Raw genomic sequence first — 25,905 nt, forward strand, 5'->3', positions numbered from 1 at the left:
TTCGGGAGCCATTCAGAGGAGGAGGAGCAGTCTCTGGGTGAGTATAAAAACTCACTTTAACCCGGGGATCGAGGCCTAGTTTCGGGAGCCGTTCAGAGGAGGAGGAGCAGTCTCTGGGTGAGTATAAAAACTCACTTTAACCCGGGGATCGAGGCCTAGTTTCGGGAGCCGTTCAGAGGAGGAGGAGCAGTCTCTGGGTGAGTATACAGACCTAACGGTAACTTCCTGTTTTCCACTTTTTTTTTCAAAAGTGACGTCAGAGGGAAGCTGTGATCTGATTGGTTGATAACCAATCTGCCCCAAATTTAAAACTCGTAAACTTAAATTAAACAAATTAATTAATTAGAGATGGCTGGTCAGGTGATGTGCTTAAGCTGCTTGATGTGGGAGCTGGCAGATCCCATTGCGAGCTGCAGCGACCACATCTGCAGTAAGTGTTGGCTGCTCGAAGAACTCCGGCTCAGAGTTGATGAGCTGGAGTCTGAGCTTCACACACTGAGGCACATCCGGGAGGGGGAGGCTTACCTGGACACTTTGTTTCAGGAGGCAGTCACACCTGTCAGAGTAAATAGTTTAAATCCTGCCAGTGGCCAGGGACAGCAGGGTGTGACTGCAAGTCAGGCAGGTAAAGGGAACCAGCAGTCAGGAACTCAGGAGCCTGAGCCCTTGACCCTGTCCAACAGGTACGAGGCACTTGCTCCCTGTGTGGATGGCGAACAAGGCTGCAGGAAGGATGAGTCAGCTGACCAAGGCACCATGGTTCAGCAGGCCATTCAAGGGGAGGAAGTAAATAGGCAAGTTGTAGTTGTAGGGGATTCTATTATCAGAGGGATAGATAGTATCCTTTGTGAGCAGGATAGAGGGTCCCGCATGGTATGTTGCCTGCCCGGTGCTAGGGTGCGGGACATCTCTGACCGGCTTGAAAGGATATTGGAGAGGGAGGGGGAGGATCCAGTTGTTGTGGTCCATGTCGGTACCAACAACATAGGCAAGTCTAGGAAAGAGGACCTGTTTAGAGATTATAAAGAGCTAGGATTCAAATTAAAAAACAGGTCCTCAAGGGTCATAATCTCCGGATTACTGCCCGAGCCACGTGGAAATTGGCATAGGGAGGCAAGAATAAGGGAAGTTAACACGTGGCTGAAAGAGTGGTGTGGGAAAGAGGGGTTCCTTTTCATGGGACACTGGCATCAGTTTTGGGACAGGGGGGACCTATACCGTTGGGATGGTCTCCACCTGAACCGAGCTGGGACCAGTGTTCTGGCGAAAAGAGTAAATAGGGTGGTCAATAGGACTTTAAACTAGAGATTGGAGGGAAGGGAAAGTCAGGGAACCACGAGGTGAAGGAATCAGTGGGAAGCGTAGCTGCTCAGGATTACAAAAAATCACGAAAAGACAGAGCTCAGGAGAGGTTACGATAGTCCCCATCTCACAAAATATGACACAGTGTATGGAAAGGCTCAGTAAACCAAGGTCCACCACACTAAGAAAACAAAAAGGGACAGTCAATAGGGAATTAAAGGTGCTATATTTAAATGCCCGCAGTGTACGGAACAAGGTAGATGAGCTTGTGGCCCAGATTGTGACTGGCAGGTATGATGTGGTAGGCATCACAGAGACGTGGTTGCAGGGGGTTCAGGACTGGCAGTTAAACATCCAGGGATTTACAACCTATCGAAAAGACAGAGAGGTGGGTAGAGGGGGCGGGGTTGCCTTGTTAATTAGAAATGAAATTAAATCAATAGCACTAAACGACATAGGGTCAGACGATGTGGAGTCTGTGTGGGTAGAGTTGAGGAACCACAAAGGCAAAAAAACCATAATGGGAGTTATGTACAGGCCTCCTGACAGTGGTCAGGGCCAGAGGCACAAAATGCACCACGAAATAGAAAGGGCATGTCAGAAAGGCAAGGTCACAGTGATCATGGGGGACTTCAATATGCAGGTAGACTGGGTAAATAATGTTGCCAGTGGACCCAAAGAAAGGGAATTCATTGAATGTTTACAGGATGGCTTTTTGGAACAGCTTGTGATGGAGCCCACGAGGGAACAGGCTATTCTGGACTTGTTATGTAATGAGCCAGAATTGATAAAAGATCTTAAAGTAAGGGAACACTTAGGAAGCAGTGATCATAATATGGTAGAATTCAGTCTGCAATTTGAAAGAAGGAAGGTAGAATCAGATGTAAAGGTTTTACAGTTCAATAAAGGTAATTACAGGCGCATGAGGGAGGAACTGACGAAAATCGACTGGAAGCAGAGCCTAGTGGGAAAGACAGTAGAACAGCAATGGCAGGAGTTTCTGGGAGTAATTGAGGACACAGTGCAGAGGTTCATCCCAAAGAAAAGAAAGGTTATCAGAGGGAGGATTAGGCAGCCATGGCTGACAAAGGAAGTCAGGGAATGCATCAAGGCAAAAGAGAGAGCCTATAATGTGGCAAAGAGTAGTGGGAAGTCAGAAGATTGGGAAGGCTACAAAAACAAACAGAGGATAACAAAGAGAGAAATAAGGAAGGAGAGGATCAAATATGAAGGTAGGCTAGCCAGTAACATTAGAAATGATAGTAAAAGTTTATTTAAATACATTAAAAACAAACGGGAGGCAAAAGTAGACATTGGGCCGCTCCAAAATGACGCTGGTAATCTAGTGATGGGAGACAAGGAAATAGCTGAGGAACTTAATAAGTACTTTGCGTCAGTCTTCACAGTAGAAGACATGAGTAATATCCCAACAATTCAGGAAAGTCAGGGGGCAGAGTTGAATATGGTTGCCATCACAAAGGAGAAAGTGCTAGAGAAACTAAAAGGTCTGAAAATTGATAAATCTCCGGGCCCAGATGGGCTACATCCTAGAGTTCTAAAGGAGATAGCTGAAGAAATAGAGGAGGCGTTAGTTATGATCTTTCAAAAGTCACTGGAATCAGGGAAAGTCCCAGAGGATTGGAAAATCGCTGTTGTAACCCCCCTGTTCAAGAAGGGAACAAGAAAAAAGATGGAAAATTATAGGCCAATTAGCCTAACCTCGGTTGTTGGCAAAATTCTAGAATCCATCGTTAAGGATGAGATTTCTAAATTCTTGGAAGTGCAGGGTCAGATTAGGACAAGTCAGCATGGATTTAGTAAGGGGAGGTCGTGCCTGACAAACCTGTTAGAGTTCTTTGAAGAGATAACAAATAGGTTAGACCAAGGAGAGCCAATGGATGTTATCTATCTTGACTTCCAAAAGGCCTTTGACAAGGTGCCTCACGGGAGACTGCTGAGTAAAATAAGGGCCCATGGTATTCGAGGCAAGGTACTAACATGGATTGACGATTGGCTGTCAGACAGAAGGCAGAGAGTTGGGATAAAAGGTTCTTTTTCGGAATGGCAACCGGTGACAAGTGGTGTCCCGCAGGGTTCAGTGTTGGGGCCACAGCTGTTCTCTTTATATATTAACGATCTAGATGACGGGACTGGGGGCATTCTGGCCAAGTTTGCCGATGATACAAAGATAGGTGGAGGGGCAGGTAGTATTGAGGAGGTGGGGAGGCTGCAGAAAGATTTAGACAGTTTAGGAGAATGGTCCAAGAAGTGGCTGATGAAATTCAACGTGGGGAAGTGCGAGGTCTTGCACTTTGGAAAAAAGAATAGAGGCATGGACTATTTTCTAAACGGTGACAAAATTCATAATGCTAAAGTGCAAAGGGACTTGGGAGTCCTAGTCCAGGATTCTCTAAAGGTAAACTTGCAGGTTGAGTCCGTAATTAAGAAAGCAAATGTAATGTTGTCATTTATCTCAAGAGGCTTGGAATATAAATGCAGGGATGTACTTCTGAGGCTTTATAAAGCACTAGTTAGGCCCCATTTAGAATACTGTGAGCAATTTTGGGCCCCACACCTCAGGAAGGACATACTGGCACTGGAGCGGGTCCAGCGGAGATTCACACGGATGATCCCAGGAATGGTAGGCCTAACATACGATGAACGTCTGAGGATCGTGGGATTATATTCATTGGAGTTTAGGAGGTTGAGGGGAGATCTAATAGAAACTTACAAGATAATGAATGGCTTGGATAGGATGGACGTAGGGAAGTTGTTTCCATTAGCAGGGGAGACTAGGATGCGGGGGCACAGCCTTAGAATAAAAGGGAGTCACTTTAGAACAGAGATGAGGAGAAATTTCTTCAGCCAGAGAGTGGTAGGTCTGTGGAATTCATTGCCACAGAGGGCGGTGGAGGCCGGGACGTTGAGTGTCTTTAAGACAGAAATTGATAAATTCTTGATTTCTCGAGGAATTAAGGGCTATGGGGAGAGAGCGGGTAAATGGAGTTGAAATCAACCATGATTGAATGGTGGAGTGGACTCGATGGGCCGAATGGCCTTACTTCCGCTCCTATGTCTTATGGTCTTATGATCATCCAACACTGCACGGCAGATAAATTTGACTTTAGCAGTATGACTTGAAAATCCCACAGAGCTTCGACTGGTCTACTGGTGTAACCTTGGCGGAAGGTAAGAGTAATTTCCAGAGATTGTCCCTCTACCATTCGAGCATACAAGATTGATGGGCAGGAAAAGGCCAACTGGTTCATCAAGCCTTCCTACCATGATAAGCATGATAGCAGGAGCATCATTAAACAAATCCTCCTCTATCCCAATCCCCCCCACCCCCCACTCTAACCCCAATCCATCTGCACCCCACCCACCCCCACCCCACAGCTAAGTAATCTCACAGGAAAAGTACAAAAAGTAAAGAAAGAGGATGAACACAGAAAATTCTTAACTATCTCGTTGCTGCTTGTGGGATCCCTCAAGTGAGGGATCAAAATAACCATTTGATATTTATAAAGACTGTCTCAGTCAGGGGTCAGTCCAGCTCCCTATTGAAGATCATGTAGAGAGTTAGCACCCACTGCACCAGCCTGCAGTACATTCCTGAAACTCACTCCTTCTTGAAGAAGGACTGCCTAACATCCAGTCGTTTCCGACTTTTGTATAGCTTAAACTCATGTCCCCTGCTCCTCCCCAAAATATTGAACTGCAAAAAAATATCAGCGTCAGATCCAGATTGCACATTCTTTAAGGATACTTTTAACTTTTACCATCGGCTGAGGAAGATGTCGTGAATTGACAATCCTTTTTATAGTTCGCTGATTTTCAGTGAGAAAAAAGATCAGCCAAGCTATGAAACAGGCTGCCAATTTGCAGTCAACGATGCCTTTTTTATTATAAATTTGGAGTATCCAATTCTTTTCTTTTCCAATTAGGGCAATTTATCATGACCAATTCACCTACCCTGCGCATCCTTTTGGGTTTTGGGGGTGAGATCCAGGCAGACACAGGGAGAATGTGCAAACTCCACACGGACAGTGACCCGGGGCAGGATCGAACCCGGGTTCTTACAGTCAGTGATTTAACACGAAGTTAAAATGATCCCTTCTATGTGAAAGGGAAGTTTCTAATACTCAATTTTAGTTTGCCGTTTCAAATTTGAAGTTATGGTTTCTTGTGCTGGTGCCATAATTTAGCTTGAAGTATTGTTTCAGATTTACCTTTTACTATACATTATTTATGATCTCCTGTAATGCAATGAGGTGCCCTCGCTGTCAGTCTTTTTTTTCAAAGGCTGAAAAGCCCAGTTTCTCAGTGCACTCCTCCTAACTCAGTCCTGACAGAAGGGATCGAGTCTTGAGGTTTTTTTCCACCGCCTCCTTGCGTTCATCTTTTAAAATCTATAGAAGTCATTCAGTACTCAAAGTTTGAAAAACGAAAGAAGCTTAGCTTGGCATTAGCCAGAATTTAGCTTTGTTAATCCATCCTTATTCATCAGCACGAGGGGTTGGTGCATAAAGCAAAGGCATAATGAGTAGGTAGGTGGATGTTATTGATGAGCACTGCATGAGTGGATTAACTTACTCACAAGGTAAAAAAAAACAAGTGTCCAAACACTGATTTATATGTTTTAACTAATAAGGTAAACTTGCTGTATTCTGGCTGACATCCAAATCAACTGCTCCAGAACATGGGCTCTGAAATTCTGCTGGAGTAGTCCTGATCTCCAACTATAATTCCAGCAGGAGACTGGGAAAACCACTGTGGAATTTCAAGGACGGATATTTCTTTTTTGTAAATTCACCAGCAATGCAGAGTTCACAAAATGGCCCCATCCAATTCTGCTTAAAACAAATCCCAGGCACTTTGCTACAGTGTGCATTACTAAGTGTTTTGATGACCATTTTGTCTCATTCCATTCCTGCTATGGTTCTTCATGCATAGAGTGTCATTGAAAGGATTTACTTCCTTTAAAAACGTTTTTAAGAGCTGATTGAGTTTGTTTACCTGCAGGGCATGGTATAGTAAAGCACCCAGTGACAGACAAATCATCATTATGACTCTTTTGTAAGGATTGAGCAGCTTGTAGTTACTCTCAAGTGGCTGTGCTTTCACAACTTCAGATGCCATATCTTAGCATTTGCAATTGAGGTGTCTTTTATTTCTTTGAGATTTCCTTACATGAACTTTAACCTTCCTAGCTTCACTCTCTGCTGATCTGAGGACCCTGCTGGAGCAGGCAAAGGAAATGAAGTGGCCCTTTGTGCCAGAGAGGTGGCAATACAAACAAGAAGTATGCCCAGAAGACAAAACAAACCTGAAAGATATCATCAGCGAGAAGCTGCCAGATTTGCTGGTATGAATAATGCACCTGTTGCACAAAAAGATTTCCCTTTCAAAAAAATGTATGCGTGAAAGCAAAATATTTTCTCCTTTAATTCACACATGATCATGATGTGCCTTTAAATACTTTCAAGAGCTTCTGTAAGGGGGTGTATTTCTAGTTTTTGTAAAATTATTTTCATTCTTTCACACATTATACTTAATGAAACCAAACACACGCTGTTCACCAAAGCTAATGAGTAAAAGTGACCTCTCTCACATGAACGGAGATGAGCCAATATTCCAAACATTTTGAAAGGCACAGACGTGGGGATCATTATAAAAGAGGGACCGTCTCTTCCCTCCCCCATTTTTTTTAAACAAACAAAGCCAAAACAACTCATTCTGTCTCAGGAATTCAACTCAAAAGTTTTCATATGTTAGTTCACACAAAGGATGTTCAACATTTTCTCAGAATCTGTAAATTAAAACACCCCCCTCAAAAAAAATGGGCCGACAGTCATTTTCTTTCTTCATCGCAAAGACATCAGAGATAAATATTTTCGCTTTACTTTCTCCAAAAATAATTTATTGATGAAAACTTGGAGAACTCTTTTTAAAAGTTTTACTCTGTTTTGTTGTGTGTTTTGTGCATGTTTTTTTGGGAGTGTTGGGGGGGGGGGGGGGGGGGGGGGGGGGGTGTGGAAGGTGATTGTCTATAAAAGTAGTAAAGCTGTTTTTGTTCCTTCAAGACAGGAATTTATAGCTCTGCTTGACCTTCGTTATCCCACACAAAAGCTTTATAACTTTAGAGAGTTTGCCTGCATCAGAGGCTTTCTCACAGAAGAAACACCTGCAGTAAACTCCCCAAGAAACCTGTGTATATGAGAGATTAATGCAGCAGTAATAGTGACCCCGTGTTTTTTGTATTATGCCTTCTCCCCAGGTAGACGGCTCTTTTCTGAGATGATACCAATTATTTATTGCCGAAACATCTGTTGATAACCGCAGCTGCCATAGCTAAACAAAGCAAATCATGGGGTCACACACTATTCAGGCCCAAAATCCAACCTCATGCCAGTTCGAACCATTCACTGATACTTGAGCCCATAGGTTAATGTCTCTTCTTGCAATGTTTCATCATGCTGCTTAAAAAATACTTTGTAAACACCACAGCCCTCGCGATCGGCTTTGAACTATTATTTAATCGCTGCTGGTAATTTATATTCCAGTGCCATTGTGTACTTCTGAAAGCGAAGGAGGTGGAAAAAAAAAGAATTTCCAAACTGCAAACAGCAGCAGAAAGAGTGCCATTTTGACCCGTGATATTTTTTAGGTTTAGGGATATAAATTGTTTTGCACTGAGCGCTTGCTTTGGTTGTGTCAGCACTCTGTGGCCCTCATTTGGAAGAAGAAGCATGAATACAGAATCAGAACATATACTACAATTTTCGAACACTGATTTCAGGCAGAAATGTTTCCTCTCTTGATTATCCTTTAAGTTTTGATTAAACCACTCAATCATTTTTCATGAATGCAGGACAGTGCAACTTTAAAAATTCACCGTGTTTCCTCTTAACTTTTTAACCCTGTCCGACTTGGGAACTTCGAGTTAGCATTTTTGAGACCCTTGTGTCATTTGCTTATTTTCATTCTGGAAAAAATAAAAGTAACTATTTTTGCTCACACCTTTCTACAATTTTGTGCCATCAAATTTTTTCGACAAATATAAATCAGTTTTTTTTTAAAAAGACCCCGCTATCAGTTCAGTTGCTCAAGCAATTATTCCAATTGGCAATAGTGAAAGAGGTTCAAGCATAACAGCCTCTGAAAGTGATCAGAGTTCAACAACTGCAAATATGTAGAATACTGTAAGAATCTTAATGTTATTATATCATAGATCATAGAATTTACAGTGCAGAAGGAGGCCATTCGGCCCATCGATTCTGCACCGGCTCTTGGAAAGAGCACCCTACTTAAGGTCAACACCTCCACCCTATCCCCATAACCCAGTAACCCCACCCAACACTAAGGGCAATTTTGGACACAAAGGGCAATTTATCATGGCCAATCCACCTAACCTGCACATCTTTGGACTGTGGGAGGAAACCGGAGCACCCGGAGGAAACCCACGCACACACGGGGAGGATGTGCAGACTCCACACAGACAGTGACCCAAGCCGGAATCGAACCTGGGACCCTGGTGCTGTGAAGTAATTGTGCTATCCACAATGCCACCGTGCTGCCCTAAATTGACCAGTGAATTGTTCCATGAAGGCTCGCAAATGTACAGTTCTTGGGCAATTCAAGACAACTCTGAGGTAAACCTGTAGAGATACACTATGGCTGCGGAAAACACCTGTTTTTTTTTAACTGGCTCTTTTTTAATTGTCAGTGAAATAGAATAAAAACTACTTCACAGTGATAGTTTTGAAAGTGTCCTTTTGAAGGTGCAAGGCTCCTGCATGAAATGACTTGGGGCAGTCTTAACCAGTCACACACATTTTTGACACCAAGGGTTAAATTTCTGCGGTGGTTCTTCATTTCTTCCCCCATAATCTCAGCAGGTGGACTGGGGAAACCCTGAGAAAATGTTGGCTTTTCCAGAATTGCGATGCCCCTTTAGCCAAACTTAAAGCAGATTTCTTTGCGAAAGCCTCCATGGAAATTGTAGTCCACCCCGTCAACCACCGAGCTGGCAATCGCAGTCATAGAAATACTGAACGTGACTTCCGGTTACGGCATGTAGGTGGAGGTTGTATGTTTGGTGGCTCCTTTTTTAGCCCTTTGCACCCAGTTTTTGGGGTAAATTCTTTTGTGAGAGTTTGCGGGAAGGGCTGGAGCATCTATAGAATGTCAAAAACGGAAAGAAGAATCCAGGGAAAAAGGAAGCGAGTGAAAGTCTGCCGCTGGGCATGGTGAGGGGTGCAGTGGGAGGAAAGATGGTGGGAGAGAGCCCATCAGTTGGGGCTGCGCCCATTATGGTGGCGAAGATGGCTGAAGTGATGGCTGGAGAGTTTGAGTGGTTGTTTTCGAAGCAATTTGAAAGGCATCGGACGGAGATGATGACCACGCTTAAGGAGTGGGCGGGTGAGTCCCTTGCCCCGATGAGAGAGGAGTTGGTGAGGACTTTGGCGGCGGTGCGGGAGCAGGGATAGAAAATGAAAGGGTGGAGTAGGCATTGTCGTGGCACAGCGACTAGTTCACCTCGATGGCGGAGGAGCTGCAGAGGATGGCAGACATCAACAGAGGGCTGAGAGCCAAGGTAGAAGGCCTGGGGGGCAGCACGGTGGCGCAGTGGGTTAGCCCTGCTGCCTCAAGGCACCAAGGTCCCAGGTCCGATCCTGGCTCTGGGTCACTGTCCGTGTGGAGTTTGCACATTCTCCCTGTGTTTGCTTGGGTTTCACCTCCACAACCCAAAAATGTGCAGTCTAAGTGGATTGGCCATGCTAAATTGCCCCTTAATTGTAAAATATGAATTGGGTACTCTAAATTTATTTTTTAAAAGTTAGAAGACCTGGAGAACAGGTCACAAAGACAAAATCTGAGGAGTGTGAGTGTGCCTGAGGGGGTGGAGGCCGGAGACCCACAGAGTTCTTCACCGAGATGCTAGCGAGCTACGGAGATTGGAAGGGGTGGGTGTGGGTCTTTGGAGTTGGTGTGCTTTTTCGATGTGAGGGAGGGCGTTAGCTGGTTAGTGAACGGCGGGGAGTAGCCACAGTCGTTGGAACCTGTATGGGCAGGTTTCGATGGGCCGAGGAGGTGTGAATAGTGGGGGGATGGGGATGATACTGGGTGAGGTATTTTCAAGAGGAAGTGGGAGAGGGGTTGCTGGGAAGGGGGGTGGGGGGGAGGGATGTGGGGGGAGTGTCGGTGACTAGGACCGAGGTTGGGTCTCGCCTACTAGCCGGGGCCTGGGGGGATGGTCATGGCGGGTAGAAAGGGCGGCAGGGGATGAGAGACCCCAGTCAGAGTGGTGACATAGGACGTGCGAGGGCTGGGTGGACTGGTGAGGAGAGCGTGAGTTTTCTCGCATTTAAATGGTCTCAAAGTGGACTTGGTACTGTTACAGGAGACCCATCTGAGGAAAAGGGCCAGATGAGGCTAAGGAAGGGCTGAGTGAGCCGGGTGTTCCATTCAGGCTTCGACAGTCAAGCCCGGGCGCTGGCGGTACTTGTGGGTAAACGGGGGAGGTTCCAAATGGAGAAGGTGGTAGCGGACCAAGGGGGCAGGTATGTGATAGTGACTGGGGCGTTGGAAGGGAGGCTAGTGGTGTTGGTTAGCGTATATAACACAAATTTGGATGGCTCTGGGTTTGCGAGGAAGATGTTAGCGGCCACACCAGACTTCAATACTCACCAGTTGATGTGGGGGCTGGGGGGGGGAATTGAAATGTGGTGTTGGACCCAAAGGGTGGACAGATCCCGTCCACTCTCACTGCTCCCTTCGGGTGGTGTGGGGGTGGAGGTGGTGGAGAAGTGCGAAGGTATTGTCCGGGTTCATGAAGGAGATGAGAGGAGTGGATCCATGGAGGTTTTTGCATCCGCGGGATAGGGAGTATTCATTCTTTTCACTGGTCCATAAGGTGTAATCAAGGATCTGACTTTTTTTGTGGGGGGAAGGCACTGCTTGCTGTGGTGAAGAAGACAGAGTCTGTTCCTCCTGACTAGATGGGAATTTGACCGTTCGTGGAGCTCCACAGTTCCTGCAGTTTCTTTCATTACAACCTGCTGCCTTGTGAGTAGCTCTCTCCCTTGTTAGGGTTGCTCCTCTTCACTTTCATGATCTCAGCTGTCTTCAGAATCTGCCTTTCCTGACTCACTTTCTCCTCCGTGAAACCATCATTGATTATCGTAGAATTAGATTATCGGCCCATCGAGTCTGCACCAGCTCTTGGAAAGACCACACTACCCAAGGTCAACACCTCCACCCTATCCCCATAACCCAGTAACCCCACCCAACACTAAAGGCAATTTTGGACACTAAGGGAAATTTATCATGGCCAATCCACCTTCCACCTAACCTGCACATCTTTGGACTGTGGGAGGAAACCGGAGCACCCGGAGGAAACCCACGCAGACACGGGGAGAACGTGCAGACTCCGCACAGACAGTGACCCAAGCCGGGAATCGAACCTGGGACCCTGGAGCTGTGAAGCAATTGTGCTATCCACAATGCTACCGTGCTGGATGACTTTTGCTGGATGAAGTTCCCATGCTAGCTGCTTCCTAGCCTTCAGTTCTCCATTCACTCTGTTAAGGAGTTTTATTTTTCGTTTACATGAACCTGCCATCTCCGTTTGTACCTGTGATCTTGTTTGCAGATTGAGCTTGCATGGGAACATCATTTCTTTTTTTTCCATAAATTTAGAATACCCAATTATTCTTTTTCCAATTAAGGGGCAATTTAGCGGGGCCAATCCACCTAACCTGCACATCTTTGGGTTGTGGGCGTGAAACCCACGCAGACAAGGGGAGAATGTGAAAACTCCACACAGTCAGTGACCCAGGGCCGGGATTCGAACCTGGGTCCTCAGCGCCACAGTCCCAGTGCTAACCATTGCACCACATGCCGCCCAGGAACATCATTTCCGACCGTTATACCCTGCGTAATTACTTTTGTACATCCCAAGTTTTGTTTTATAAACATTTATTTATGATTTTATAACAATAACAGAAGAAACAGTGCACATACAAATATAAACATAGTGCAAAAACCGTGTTCCTCCCTCACAGATCCCACCTTTCTTACACAGTAATCTAATTAAAACTAAATACCCTCCCCCGCCCCCTCTGCTGACGGTTAATCTTCTCCAAAGAAGTCGACGAACGGCTGCCACCTCCAGTCGAACCCTAACATTGACCCCCTCAGGGCGAACTTGATTTTCTCCAGTCAGAGAAAGCTAGCCATGTCAGTAAGGCAGGCAGTGGCGGACTGGGTCTAAAAATATTGGTTGCCAGGAGATAAAGGGGGCCCACCCACAACTACAATGCTATCATTTAATTTTCATACCGAATAAATAAAATGTTCAAAAAATACATATGGAAAAAAGGGTACAATTAAAATTTTTGTGGAAAAAATGTGTATTTCTTAGTAATTACAGTGTACATGTATTGTACATATTACTGGCAGTAGATACCAAATGTAAATACAGAATGTTATAATTGAATTTTTAATTTAAAATTTTTTTTTTAAGTAATTGGTTGATATTTTTAAATAGTTTACTGCACAATTTACACATTAACAGATAGTTCAAAAGCACAATAGAGCATTGCATGCAGTCCACTATATTAAGAACAATCGTTTGCGCTAGATGATTGTGCGAATCTGCCAATAATTGCTTCTGCATCCAATTCATCTAACAATCCCTTTTCAATGGATAGCAACATGTATGATTCCAAATTCTCCTCAGACAGCAAATTTCTTAACCTTGTCTTTATGATCTTTAGCTTTGAAAATGTCCTCTCACATTGGACTTGAGTGACTGAAAGTGTGCAGATGGCTTTATAAAGTTCATAAAGGTTATCATCTGCCTTGTCATGAAGTCTGTTGGATGCCAGAATTTTTAGTACACACGATGGGCAAGTGCTGCAAATTTTACAATTGTTGCAACTGGAATCCATATTCTCACCATCATTAAGCAATAGCTTTAATACATCAAAGTTTGAAGCTAAAGAAAACAATTCCAATATTGCTGATTTGTGGTAACAACTTAATAATACCTTCCAATGCTTCATCTTCAAGGCCCTTCTCTGCAATAGTTTTAAACTTTGCTGGGTCCAAGCAGGACAAGTCTTTATACAACTGTTTGTGTTGTACAAAGCGTGATTCTAGTGACTGGACAATGCGATCCATTATTAGGTTAAACACATTTACTCGAAAATCAGCTAGAGAATCTGAGGAATTTCTTTCATCGTCAATAAGCTCATCTGCCATTCTTTTCTTCTTCCTCTGCCTCTTAACTGGCAATGCTGTTTCCAACGCATCGATTTCCAATGTTTGATTTTCATCCATATTCATCTGTGAAATCCTGTCATTACATTTATTTACAAATTCCAAAGCCTTGCTGTGAACGTTATCAAATGTTCTTGTCTGTTCCTTCAACTTTGTTGTAGCTGAATCTGCCAAACTCCATGCAGTAAACATATCTAAACCACTTGTCTGTAGATAACTTGATAACGGGGTTGTAGTTTCAAATATATACAAGTAAGTAAATGCTGTCAATATGGTTTCAAACTTTAGGAGACTTTGAAGTGAAACATTTGCTTCATGTTTTGTTTTTGCATCAAACTTTTCTGAATCTTGTATCATTGATAAGCATGTCAATAGATTTACGAAAGTACTGGCAGCGGCATCATCAAAACGTCCAAATATAGTTGTTGCTGCATTGGATTTTCCTGACCATCTCGTCTCACCAATTAGCTTTAATCATTTCAGTTTTTCTTGTCCTAGATGTTTTCCAACAACTTCTATCCATACAGCCATTCTCTTGTATGATGCTTTCACAAAAGTTGCTATATTCTGGAGCAAATTGAAAAAAGAAACTGCAGGCACACAACATTTTGTTGTTTCAGTTATCACCAAATTCAAGACATGGGCATAGCACCATATATGAACATGTTGATCAGCCACATCAGCAATTTTACTTTGTAAACCATTATACTGGCCATGGTAGCTTGCAGCGCCATCTGTGCTATCAGATAAATATTTTTGGGGGTCAATTTTAAGATGCTGTAATGTTTCAATCAATAGATCAAAAAGTCCCTGTCCTGTACCATCATTACTTGGCACAACTCAAAGTAATCGCTCACAGATAATACCTTTAAGCACATACCGAATAATAATGCTAAACTGATTGATGGATGAATTATCTTGTGTTGAATCAACCTGAATAGAATAATATTTTGCTTGAGAAACTTCATGACTAATTCTTTCTTGTATCATATTCTTCATCATTTTGATTAACATGTTTATAGTTGTTTTACTCAGGTATGTAACAAGTCCACCATGGCCTTTACTTTGAGCACTTCCTTGTTGCTCTAATCGTTTGATTCTTTGTTTAGGCTTGTTTTGCACTGCAGAAACGTGAGCTGCCATAATGGGGTCATATTTTGCCATCAACTGCACTGTAGCTAAAAAATTGCCATGATTCAGAACCTCATTATCTAGAGTGTAGGCCGATTCATTTCTGTGACCTCGAAAAGGAAGTGCTTGCTTGCCTAACATCTTTATGATATCTATAATCCTCATGACAATACTTCTCTGCTTCAATACTTCTTTCCTTTTAATTAGTGATGCTGCAAAAGTTTTATCTAAGGTGCCATCATTAACCACACTGATATATTGCTGAGCATTTCTGACATGTGTTGTTGTCAATTCATGTAAAGTCAAGCTCTGGCTAATACACCTGTAGTCACTAAAGCCACGTACAAAGGGTGATGGATTACAAGTGTTGGGAAACTCAAAGGCTAAGCCGTATGAACAATATAAGCATCTATTTTCTTTGTTATATGTTAGCCATTTTCTTGGGACTGAGTCGTTCATAATTTTCCTCTCATACAAACGAGCATCAAATGGCAGATCATCAAGTGGCTGAAGTGGATGTTCAGCAAAAAAACTGTTTTCGCTTTGCTCGTGATGGATATTGGAAGATTCCAGTAATTGATCTTTCATTTTCTTGCGTAGGTTCATTTACAGGATGTGCTTCAGAAACCAAGTCATTTATGCTTGAAGGAATATCTGATTCCCTGTCACTAGTTGAAGCTATGTGTTCAGATGTTGCAACTACAGGCAGTACAGATACCGGAACAAGGAAGCCAGAAGAAATATTGGGCCTGGGTTGATTAGTAATGGATGCACTCGTATTTGTCTCTACATTCAAAGTAGCTCTTCTCTGTTCTTGTAACTCGCATGTCATTGCATCATCACCATGAGCATTGTTTCTTGCTTCTTGATTATTTGTTGCAGAACTGGATATTGATGTGGATTGTGCTTGTGGTATTATAAACTCTGTAATAGGCCTGCATCGCTTGGCTGATTCCTTCCTTTCTGCTTCTTTTTGTTTTTTGCGTTTTAGTAACCCAGATTTATGCTTTTCCTTTTCCATGCTGGTAGGGGTAATATTCCTGAAATAAAAACTTAATTAAAAATAGCCCACATTGGGAAAAATGAATATTGATGATTGCAAGAATAACTTGAAGGAACGCCAGATAAACCCCTACTTGATAAAAAATATAAAATAACTTACTTACACTTCAATAGGCTATGTTCATTAGTCAATACTCCTGTGGCCTATGCAGCTTCAGAAGAGGAGACAATCCACTGTCCAGTGTTCACACCAGCAAGCAACTGAGACAACTGTTGAAACTTAGAAGTTTGCTCCGACTATAGTAAGACATTAAAAATTGTCCCACGACCAAAGCTAACATGTCCAGTTTGATACCAGTGTAGTGCTACAAGTCGCAACCCTTTGAGTTTACCGATTATGGCTTATCACTTCAATATCTTTGACCTCATGATTCACGGTCAAAGGTACCGCTTCTCCTTTTCGGTGACCTCACGACCCTATGTACTGCTTGATATCCTTTCAAGTTGCCGACCATCTCAAATCACGAACTGTAACTTTATCTTTAAATTCACACACTCTTGCTGAAAACGTGGATTTCCAACTATGTCCGACCCGGGTGAACCAGACCCCCCCCCCACTCCTTTTCACATCCTTTAACACTGCTTCGTTTCTTCACATACTAAGTGATTATTTGTTTGTTTCTTTATTGCATTTTTATTTGGTATTGCTCTTTTTAAAAACAATTATATTTTATTAAGTTAGAATACAAATCTCAGGAAAGAAGTTGGAGATTTATTTATCTAATTAATTATAATTTTTAAGGGCCCTTCAGAGATTCACGGGCCCCTTCTTGTTTCTCCGGGCCCCGGACCGATGTACCGGCTGAACCAAGACTACTGCTTGATATCCTATAAAGTTGCCGACCATCTCAAATCACGAATTGTAACTTTATCTTCAAATTCACACACTCTTGCTGAAAACATGGAATTTCCTTAATTATGCCCGACCCGGGCCCCCCTATTCCACATCCTTCCACTACCTCCCCTGCTTCGTTCCTTTTCATGCACTGCTTATTTGTGTCCTGTTCTCTTTTTTTTCTTATTCCTTTTTATTACTAAAACAGCTGTGTGTGTTTGTTTCTTTATTGCATTTTTATTTGATATAGGGGGCCCACTTCATCAGGGGCCCACTTGCCATCGGGCAAGCTGACACCCTGGCCAGTCCGCCACTGAAGGCAGGTCTCTGACTTCGGGGGCTTTGAGTCTCTCCAAGCTAATAGTATCCGTCTCCGGGCTACTAGGGAGGCAAAGGCCAGGACGTCTGTCTCTATCTCCTCCTGGATCCCGGATCTTCCGACACTCCGAAAATCACCACCTCTGGACCCGGTGCCACTCTTGTTTTTAACACCTTGGATATGACATCCGCAAACCCCTGCCAAAATTCCCTAAGCTTCGGACATGCCCAGAATATGGACATGGTTCCATTCAATCTGATACGGTCCACTAAATCCTGCTTTTAATGGTTTCTCAAATGTGGGAATAGGTACTCGAGGTGCTGGTTTGATTACTGCCTGACGTTTCCCTATTATCTATCATGTGTGACACATACGGCAAAATTCAACTATATCCTCATGCAGTCCAGGCCAATAGAAACAGTTTTCCTCATCCCTAAATCACGCCCTACTGGAACTACATGCGCTACCTGTAAAATCTCCTTTCTATAACCCACCGATAATGCCACTCGATGAACTTCTGCCCATTTCTCATCTGCTTGAATATGTTACAGTCTTCATTTTTTATTAATACATTATTTCTAATGTAATAACATTCTGGTATACACTCAGATTCCATTTCCATATATGCTTTCTGGTACAACTTCTTCAGCTCTGAATCTTTTTGTTTCTAATTCAACCAACTGATTTGAACTAATGACAGCTGCTTCATCCACCACCTGCTGATGAAATGTGGTTCCTGACAGTTCATCCACCAACTGCTCTTTGTCTTGACTAACCATCTGATCAAACATGGTTTCTGACAATTGAATCTCAGCTTCCCTATTGGCAGTCCTCAAGTTCTCTTCCTCCTATCTCAGCCTGTGACTTTGCGATTGGGTTACTACACAACCAGGAAACACTCCCGGATATACTTGTAGGATATCTGTTGTTTGATTTTCCACTGCTTTTCGACCATAGTAGACTGCACTCCCACCTATGATCAAGCTATATCATTCAGGATAAATTGTATCTCTGGCAATGGTACTTCTTCTATTACTCCTACCACCATTTCAGCACTTTTCAATGGACTCTCTAACCTCTCTAACCTTACCTTATACACACACGACTGTGTGGCAAAATTTTGTTCCAACTTCATGTATACGTTTGCTGACGTTACGACCTTAGTGGGCCTGATCTCGAACAACAACGAGTCAGAACATAGGAGGGAGATTAAGAACCTAGTGGAGTGGTATAATGACACCAATCTCTCCCTCAATGCCAGCAAAACTAAAGACCTGATCATTGACCTCAGGAAGCGAAGTACTGTACACACCCCTGTCTGTATCAACGGTGCCGAGGTGGAGATAGTTGACAGCTTCAACTTCCAAGGTGTTCACAACACCAAAAATCTGTCCTGGTCCACCCACATTGATGCTACCACCAAGAAAGCACAACAGCACCTATACTTCCTCAGGAAACTAAGGAAATTTGGCATGTCCACACTGACTCTTACCAACTTTTACAGATGCACCACGGAAAGCATCCTACCTGGCTGCATCACAGCCTGGTACGGCAACTGCTCGGCTCAGGACCGCAAGAAACTTCAGTGTGTCATGAACAACTCCCAGTCCATCACACAAACCCGCCTCCCATCCATTGACTCCATCTACACCTCCCGCTGCCTGGGGAAAGTGGGCAGCATAATAAAAGATCGCTCCCACCCGGCTGACTCACTCTTCCAATTTCTTCCATTGGGCAGGAGATACAAAAGTCTGAGAACACGCACAAAAAGATTCAAAAACAGCTTCTTGCCCGCTGTTACCAGACTCTTAAACGCCCTCTTATGGATTGACCCGATTAATACTACACCCCTGTATGCTTCACTCGATGCCGATGTCTAGGTATTTACATTGTGTACCTTATATTGCCCTATTATGTATTTTCTTTTCTTTTCATGTACTAAATGATCTGTTTGGGCTGCAGAAAAATACTTTTCACTGTACCTTAGTACATGTGACAATAAACAAGTCCATCCATAAACAAATCCATAGTGGCACATTACTGGTCTCACCACCAATCCCATATATTACCACATTTTCCGACAATGTGCTTTCCAAACCAGGTATCTCCTTATCTTTCAACATTAAAGACTGACTTGCTCCTGTATCCCATAAGGGGCTGGATTCTGTGCACCCCAATAACAAAATCGCGTTCGATGACGGGGCGGAGTATCCAGTTTCCCACATGAAATCGGAACCGGCGCCGGTTTGGCGATTCCCCGCCCCCGAAAAGTGGCATACTCGGGCAGTACGCCGCGCAGAGTATCCATCACCTGAGGTCATTGCCCAAGGTTTGCCCCACTAATCTCTGCCCCCGACCCGTCGAATTCCCAACAGCGTGTATCTAATCTGGTCCTGCCTTTCTGGAACTTCGCATGGTGGCTACGGACTCAGTCCAGGGCCGCCACAGTTCGGGGCCGGCTGATCGGAGGGCAGGGGGCGACCTCATTCGGGACTGGGCTTTTATTGTGCGGGCGATCCGGGTCGGGTGCGCAGTCGATTGGGGGCACTATTTCTGTGGTCAAGGTCCGCAGTCTGAGTCCGGAATGGAGCACGGCGAGGCCGCCGCAGTGCGCATGTACGGCCTCTGACTCGGATATGCGGGGGGCAGTATCGGCAGCTGGAGCTGCGATCTCCACACCAGCTGCCTGCTAGCCCACTGCAAGGCTGTGAATCTGTGGCCTTTTGACTCTATTTGTGTGTGTTCTCAGACTTTTGTACCTCCTGCCTGATGGAAGAAGTTGAAAGAGTGAATAAGCTGGGTTCGAGGGGTCTTTGATTATGCTGCCCACTCGCTCAAGGCAGCGGGAGGTTTAGACAGAGTCAATGGATGGCAAGTGGGTTTGTGTGATGGACTGGACGATTTTCATGACTCTTTAGTTTCTTGGGTCGGTCTTGGGCCCGAGCAGTTGCCATACCAGGCTGTGATGCAGCCAGATAGGATGCTTTCTAAGGTGCACCAGTAAAAGTTGGTAAGAGTTAATGTGAACATGCCGAATTTCCTTAGTTTCCTGAAGACATATAGGCATTGTTGTGCTTTCTTGGTGGTAGCGTCGACGAGGGTGGACCAGGGCATGTTGTTGATGATGTGCACACCTAAGAATTTGAAGCTGCCAACTATCTCCACCTCGGCCCCGTTAATGCAGACAGGGGTGTATATGATACTTTGCTTCCTGAAGTAAATAACCAGCTCTTAAATTTTGCTGACATTGAGGGTGAGATTGTTGTCGCTGCACCACTCCACTATGTTCTCCATCTCCCTCCTGTATTCTGACTTATCGTTGTTCCAGACCCGACCCACAACGGTCGTGTCGTCAACAAATTTGTAGATGGAGTTAGAGCCAAATTTTGCCACACAGTTTTGTGTATATAGGGAATACAGTAGGGAACTAAGTAGGCAGCCTTGCGGCGCCCCAGTATTGAGGACTATCGTGGAGAAGGTGTTATTGTTTATCCTTGCTTATTGCGGTCTGTGGGTAAGAAAGTCGAGGATCCAGTTGCAGAGTGAGGAACCAAGTCCTAGGTTTTGGAGCTTTGATATGAGCTTGGCTGAGATTATGGTGTTGAAGGCGGAGATTTAGTCAATAAATAGGAGTCTAATGTTGTTGTCGAGATGCTCCAGGGATGAGTTTAGGGCCAGGGAGGTGGCATTATCTGTGGACCGGTATGTGAATTACAGTGGACCAGCAAACTCCCGCCTATTAAAATTAGCTTGTTTAATTTTTTTGAATTTTAGATAGGTCTGACCTGGGTCTTTTCCGAGATTTCTAAACTTCTGTCTGTAGGTTTTTGGCAATAGTTCGTAGGCACTTAATATGACTTTCTTCACCACATCATAATCCCCAGATACCTCCTCTGATAGTGAGGCAAACACTTCACTAGCTCTACCTACCAACTTTGTTTGAACCACCACCACCCACATGGTCTTTGGCCAATTCAATTGTTTAGCTACTTTCTCAAAGGATATAAAGTATGCTTCAACCTCGTTTTCATCGAATCTTCGCAAGGCTTGCATATATTTAAACATGTCCCTACTAAACCTCTGATGAGGTGGGTATTTCTACTTCCCCCAAAAACTTCCTCAACTCCTGCCTTTGCTTCCAACACTTCAAGTCGTTGTTGTTGCAGTACCAGTTTCCGAAGTTCAAATTCTCTTTCATTCTCCTTTGCTTCTGCCATGGCCAATCTCTCTCTCTCTCTTCCTTTGCTAAAATTTCCCTTCTATTTCAATCTTCTTCCTTTCCATTTCCCTTTGAAAAACCCTCTTTTTCTTTGGCCATCTCCATTTCTCATTTTTTCCTGCATTTCAAATTCTTTCATTTTTAGTTGGATTCAAGCTAATTCTAATGGGTTGGACTGTGTCACTGGTAAGTTTAAATATTGAGCTATAGGCTTGTATTATCTCTGCCTTCTTTGTCCTTTTTGGCAGGGCTAACTGCAGTTTCTCTGCCAAACTCAGAAACTTTGCTTTTGATTCCCCTTGTAACTCTTCCCGAGTGATTTCCTCTACCCCCAGGACATCTTTTGCAACAGTAAGGCCATCTCCAGTCACTCCCTATTCAATATTTCAAACTAGGAAAGAATGCAATCAATCCATACGCACTAACCATCTTTAAGTTCGATAACCCCCAAACCAAACAAGGAATTATACGCAAGAGCCTCGGCCATGAATCCCAAGTTGTTACAGATGCCTGGTCAGCTCTCAACAGTGGCTAAGAGGCTGAAGCAGAGCCATAACATTTTAACGTTTTAAGACTGTACAGAAAGATTGATTCATTCCAGGAACGATAATATAAGGAATAAGGCGTGGTTATTTTATAAACACACTTTATTTAAAGAAAAGAAAATAATATTTAAACTTTTAAACTTTAACCCTCACAATAACAGATTACAAGTAGTTCCTTAACCGTAACACACTATTTCCCATTAAACAACACTGTAACAGAACATGCAACTCTCGTGCCACTTTCACAGGCAGACAAAGGCAATACTTGCATTTACGAAGCAATTTTCCTTCAGGTAGTGACTTTCATTCTGAATACTTTATCCAAAGCTTGCCTCGGTGGCAACTTTCATGACCCTCTCCGTTGATTTACAAAACCTTCTCCCTGTACCTGTTCAAAACAGGATTTTTTTCTCTCTCTCTCTCTGTTCTGCCCAGCCCCTCAAACAAAATAATAAAGCCATGCTATTGACATGCAACTAACCTCCCATTGATGGACATAGAGGCCATCAGACTCTTCGGCTAATAGCTTGGCAGACAGGAATGTCCCGAAGGACAATGGATCTTGAGTGACTCACCCTTGCTCAACCAGGCCATCCTGTGTATTCACACTAATGAGTTTAAATCTAAATGGGACAAAGTAACTCAAGCCAGATCCTTGCATATCCCTCTGACTCTGTGCTAGCAGGGTTTTTTTCCCTCAGTCTATTTAACCTCTAAATTGCCAATTACGTTGGGATCTCGTTTCTGGACCCAATTTCCTAATAGCTCCCTGATGCCCCCAATATTGGGGTTTGGAGACCAGTTAGAGGGCACCTCATTTCCTTGGGGCTGGTGGACAGAGGTGTGATACTTAGGGTGCTAATTTGACACCCATCTTGCTCCAGTAACAGTAATGGGGCAGCCACCACCATTGGGAGACGTAGCTGTTTCTGAGTGAAAGAGAAGAATGCAAAGTATTATTTTAAAATCATCTTCATTGGAGAGGGGAGTTCAGGTCACTTAAGATAATGAACCTGTGGGGCTATATATGTCCTTGGTGAAGATCGTAGGCTTATGCTCACTCAATATCCTAATACACTAGGCCCACAGCTAGTGCCTTGAAAGGGATGTGTCAATTTAGGGAGAGCCTGCTTCTGGATATGCCATCAACCCATCATCTATTCTGTAGTTCAGGATTTTTATCAGAACACTTTAATGTAGAGAGGTTTCTCGCTCTCTTTGGATCATTTAAAAAGCAGTAGTTTAATGCCATTCTGAGTCAGCACAGTAAGTAATCGAGCTGAATGCTTCAAGTACATTTATGGATTAGCGAACCAAGCTGTTTAAAAGTCTATTGCACATAGCATTTAATTTTTGTTAAAAAGTTGGATGTTAAAATAAGGACAGGAACTGAGTGCAGTTGGACAGCAGTGACCTGTCACACGGATGCAAGTATAGGGATCAAATGAAGGAACAACAAAACTTAAACTTCACTGTTACGCAAATTATCAAATATCTAAGTAAGGACCAGTTTAAATTCAATCTTAAATTGAATCTTAATTTATGCCAACTCTGGGCAGAATCCTGTAATGTTCCAGGAAATGGGAAACAAGGCAAACGGGTCACTTCATTGTGTGGGAGACTAAAAGTCAGCTTCCCAATGGCAGGATGAAACTAGAGAATGAAGTTGGTGATGGATTGATTTTTTTTTTAAAAATTTAGATTATCCAATTATTTTTTCCAATTAAGGGGGCAATTTAGCATGGCCAATCTACCTACTCTGCACATTTTTGGGTTGTGGGGGCGAAACCCACGCAGACACGGAGAGAATGTGCAAACTCTACACGGACAGTGACCCAGAGCCGGGATCGAACCTGGGACCTCAGCGCCGTGAGGCTGCTGTGCTAACCACTAGGCCACCGTGCTGCCCTCGTGATGGATTGATGGCATATTAAATTACCTAATGGCAAACATCGGGGATCTCTTTTTAATAGATTTTCATGTCACGCATGTCTATTAAAGACAACCTCACTAGAATTGAATATGCCTTTCCAATTAAGTGGTCAGTGAACAAACAATAAGTATCTTCAGATTCATAACTGCTTAAATATGGTGTTCAGCAGGCATGGTAGTCTTCCTGATGGATTTGGACTGAGTAGGAGATACTTTTTTCTCTTTGGTGAGCTTTTAAAAAAAATAAATTTAGAGTACCCAATTATTTTTTCCAATTAAGGGGCAATTTAGCGTGGCCGATCCACCTAACCTGCACATCTTTTGGATTGTGGGGGCGAAGCCAACGCAGACACGAGGAGAATGTGCAAACTCGACACGGACAGTGACCCAGGGCCGGGATTCGAACCCGGGTCCTCAGCGCCGTAGGCAGCAATGCTAACCACTGTGCCACCATGCTGCCCCCTCTTTGGTGAGCTTTGTGCAACTACTTGAGAAGAGATAGTCATGGTTGAGACTGAATGGCTGCAGACGAAGGTGAACTGGGCATGGTTGATGGAGGAAGGGAGCAAGAGAGGTGGTATCTCTATGAAGTCTTGTGAGGGCAGAGGGAGGAAGCTGGACAATACAGGATAGGTCAATGAGAGCTTAAGGGTAATATAATGAAAATCAAAGATTTCTTTTTAAAAATTCAAATTAAGGGGCAATTTAGCATGGCCAATCCATCTACCCTGCACATCTTTGGGTTGTGGGGGCGAGACCTATGCAGACATGGGGAGAATGTGCAAACTAGGATAGTGACCCGGGCCTGGGATCGAATCCAGATCCTCAACACCATTAGGCAGCAGTGCGAATCTATGTGCCACCGTGCCGCCCTTGAGGGAAAGTCAAAGTTGATTGACGGAGGGTGCAGGATGATGTTTTCCAGTTCCAGGGTCACTGTGAATGTCCATGGACATGGATGTATCGGCAGGAAGAGTTCTCTGCAAACTTCGAGGATTGGGTTGACCATGGTGGGGTTGGTGGAGACCAGGGTGTGCCAATGCTAATTATGGATCTCCCCATTGGTCAAAAGTGCTCAGGACAGGAAGGAAGGAATCCTGCTGACATTCCAGTGAATCCGGAGCACCTGCCTTTCTAGGACAACCTGGCGGAGCACCTGCAGGGAGGTAGGTATTACTGAACTATGGAGCCACACGTTGTCTGCACTAGGACATTTGCCATTTTTTGTATGGGTTGGCAGCAACTCCAGGTGTCATCAGGTAGAGAGGGAGTGACAGTCGTTCCCAAAATCTTGCTTCAAACAGCAAGAATAATACTCTTGGACTTGCAGGGAATGATTGCCTGTCTGGGTGCCCTTTAAATGTGGCACCCAGACCTTTGGCCTCATGAGGTAACGGCGGGGGTGTCAACCTCCAGCCTCCGCCCCTCAGGATTTGCCACACTCATTTTGTATGAATTCTTAATGGTCCCTCTTTAAAGCAGAAGTGCCCAATACTTCCAGTCTCTTTGCTACAACCTTGCTGCTACTCGAATAATCCACTCTCTGATTCAAATCATATGGGACAAGGTTAAAGTACAGTTATTGTATTAGCTGAGAATGTATTAGCTGAGAGACCAGATTCAGAGGGAGACAGAGCCAGAGTGAGTTTGAAACTCGGAAATTTGAAACAGAGTGGGAATTGAATTTGTAAATGCTTCCCTCTTTCCTTTTTCAAAAGTTTATTATCCAGTTAAAAAGTTATTAAGGAGCTACCCCAACCAGATAACTGAGTGGCAGTTATCTGTCAATCACCTGAAGCCTGATTAGTCAATAGGTACTGATTACATACTTTTGAAGTTTAATTGGTGTGCGAGTTATCCGAGTCCTGTCAGCCCATCCTACAAGCAGTGGGAGATATCACATACAGAATGAGACGCAGCCAGAGTGAGTTTGAAACTCAGGAATTGAAACAGAATGGGAATTGAATTAGTATTTCCTTTTTTCCTTTTTTACAAGGTTAGTACTATTTGCGAGAGTGACTGGGAAGTGTTTAAACTAAAAGGGAGGGAACCTATGGAAGAAGTCAAAGGAGGAGGAAACAAGGACAAAAACAAAACACAGAAAGGGGAATAAGAAAAGTAACAGGCCAAGAAACTAAAGGCTTGATTCAAACAGGGCAAAAGTGAAAAATATTGGGAGCGGGACAAGTAATGTTAAAAAGACAAGCTTATACTCGGCAATTGCAGTGTCACATCATGCTGAGTGGCAGTTATCTGTCAATCACCTGAAGCCTGA

General features: G+C 43.7%; 1 protein-coding gene across 4 annotated transcripts in view; it reads left to right on the top strand.

The window, feature by feature from the left end:
• The window catches only part of alpk1 (alpha-kinase 1), a 210,346-nt gene that overhangs the window by 67,455 nt on the left and 116,986 nt on the right, over positions 1–25,905 (top strand). For all 4 annotated transcript variants that reach the window (XM_038792179.1, XM_038792183.1, XM_038792180.1 and 1 more), the window contains one exon: positions 6,513–6,667. In XM_038792179.1, coding sequence (XP_038648107.1) covers positions 6,513–6,667 — 155 coding nt within the window. The remainder of the gene's footprint in view (positions 1–6,512; positions 6,668–25,905) is intronic.

Source organism: Scyliorhinus canicula, chromosome 3, assembly GCF_902713615.1.
Source record: "Scyliorhinus canicula chromosome 3, sScyCan1.1, whole genome shotgun sequence".
In the NCBI taxonomy this organism is placed as follows: Eukaryota; Metazoa; Chordata; class Chondrichthyes; order Carcharhiniformes; family Scyliorhinidae; genus Scyliorhinus; species Scyliorhinus canicula.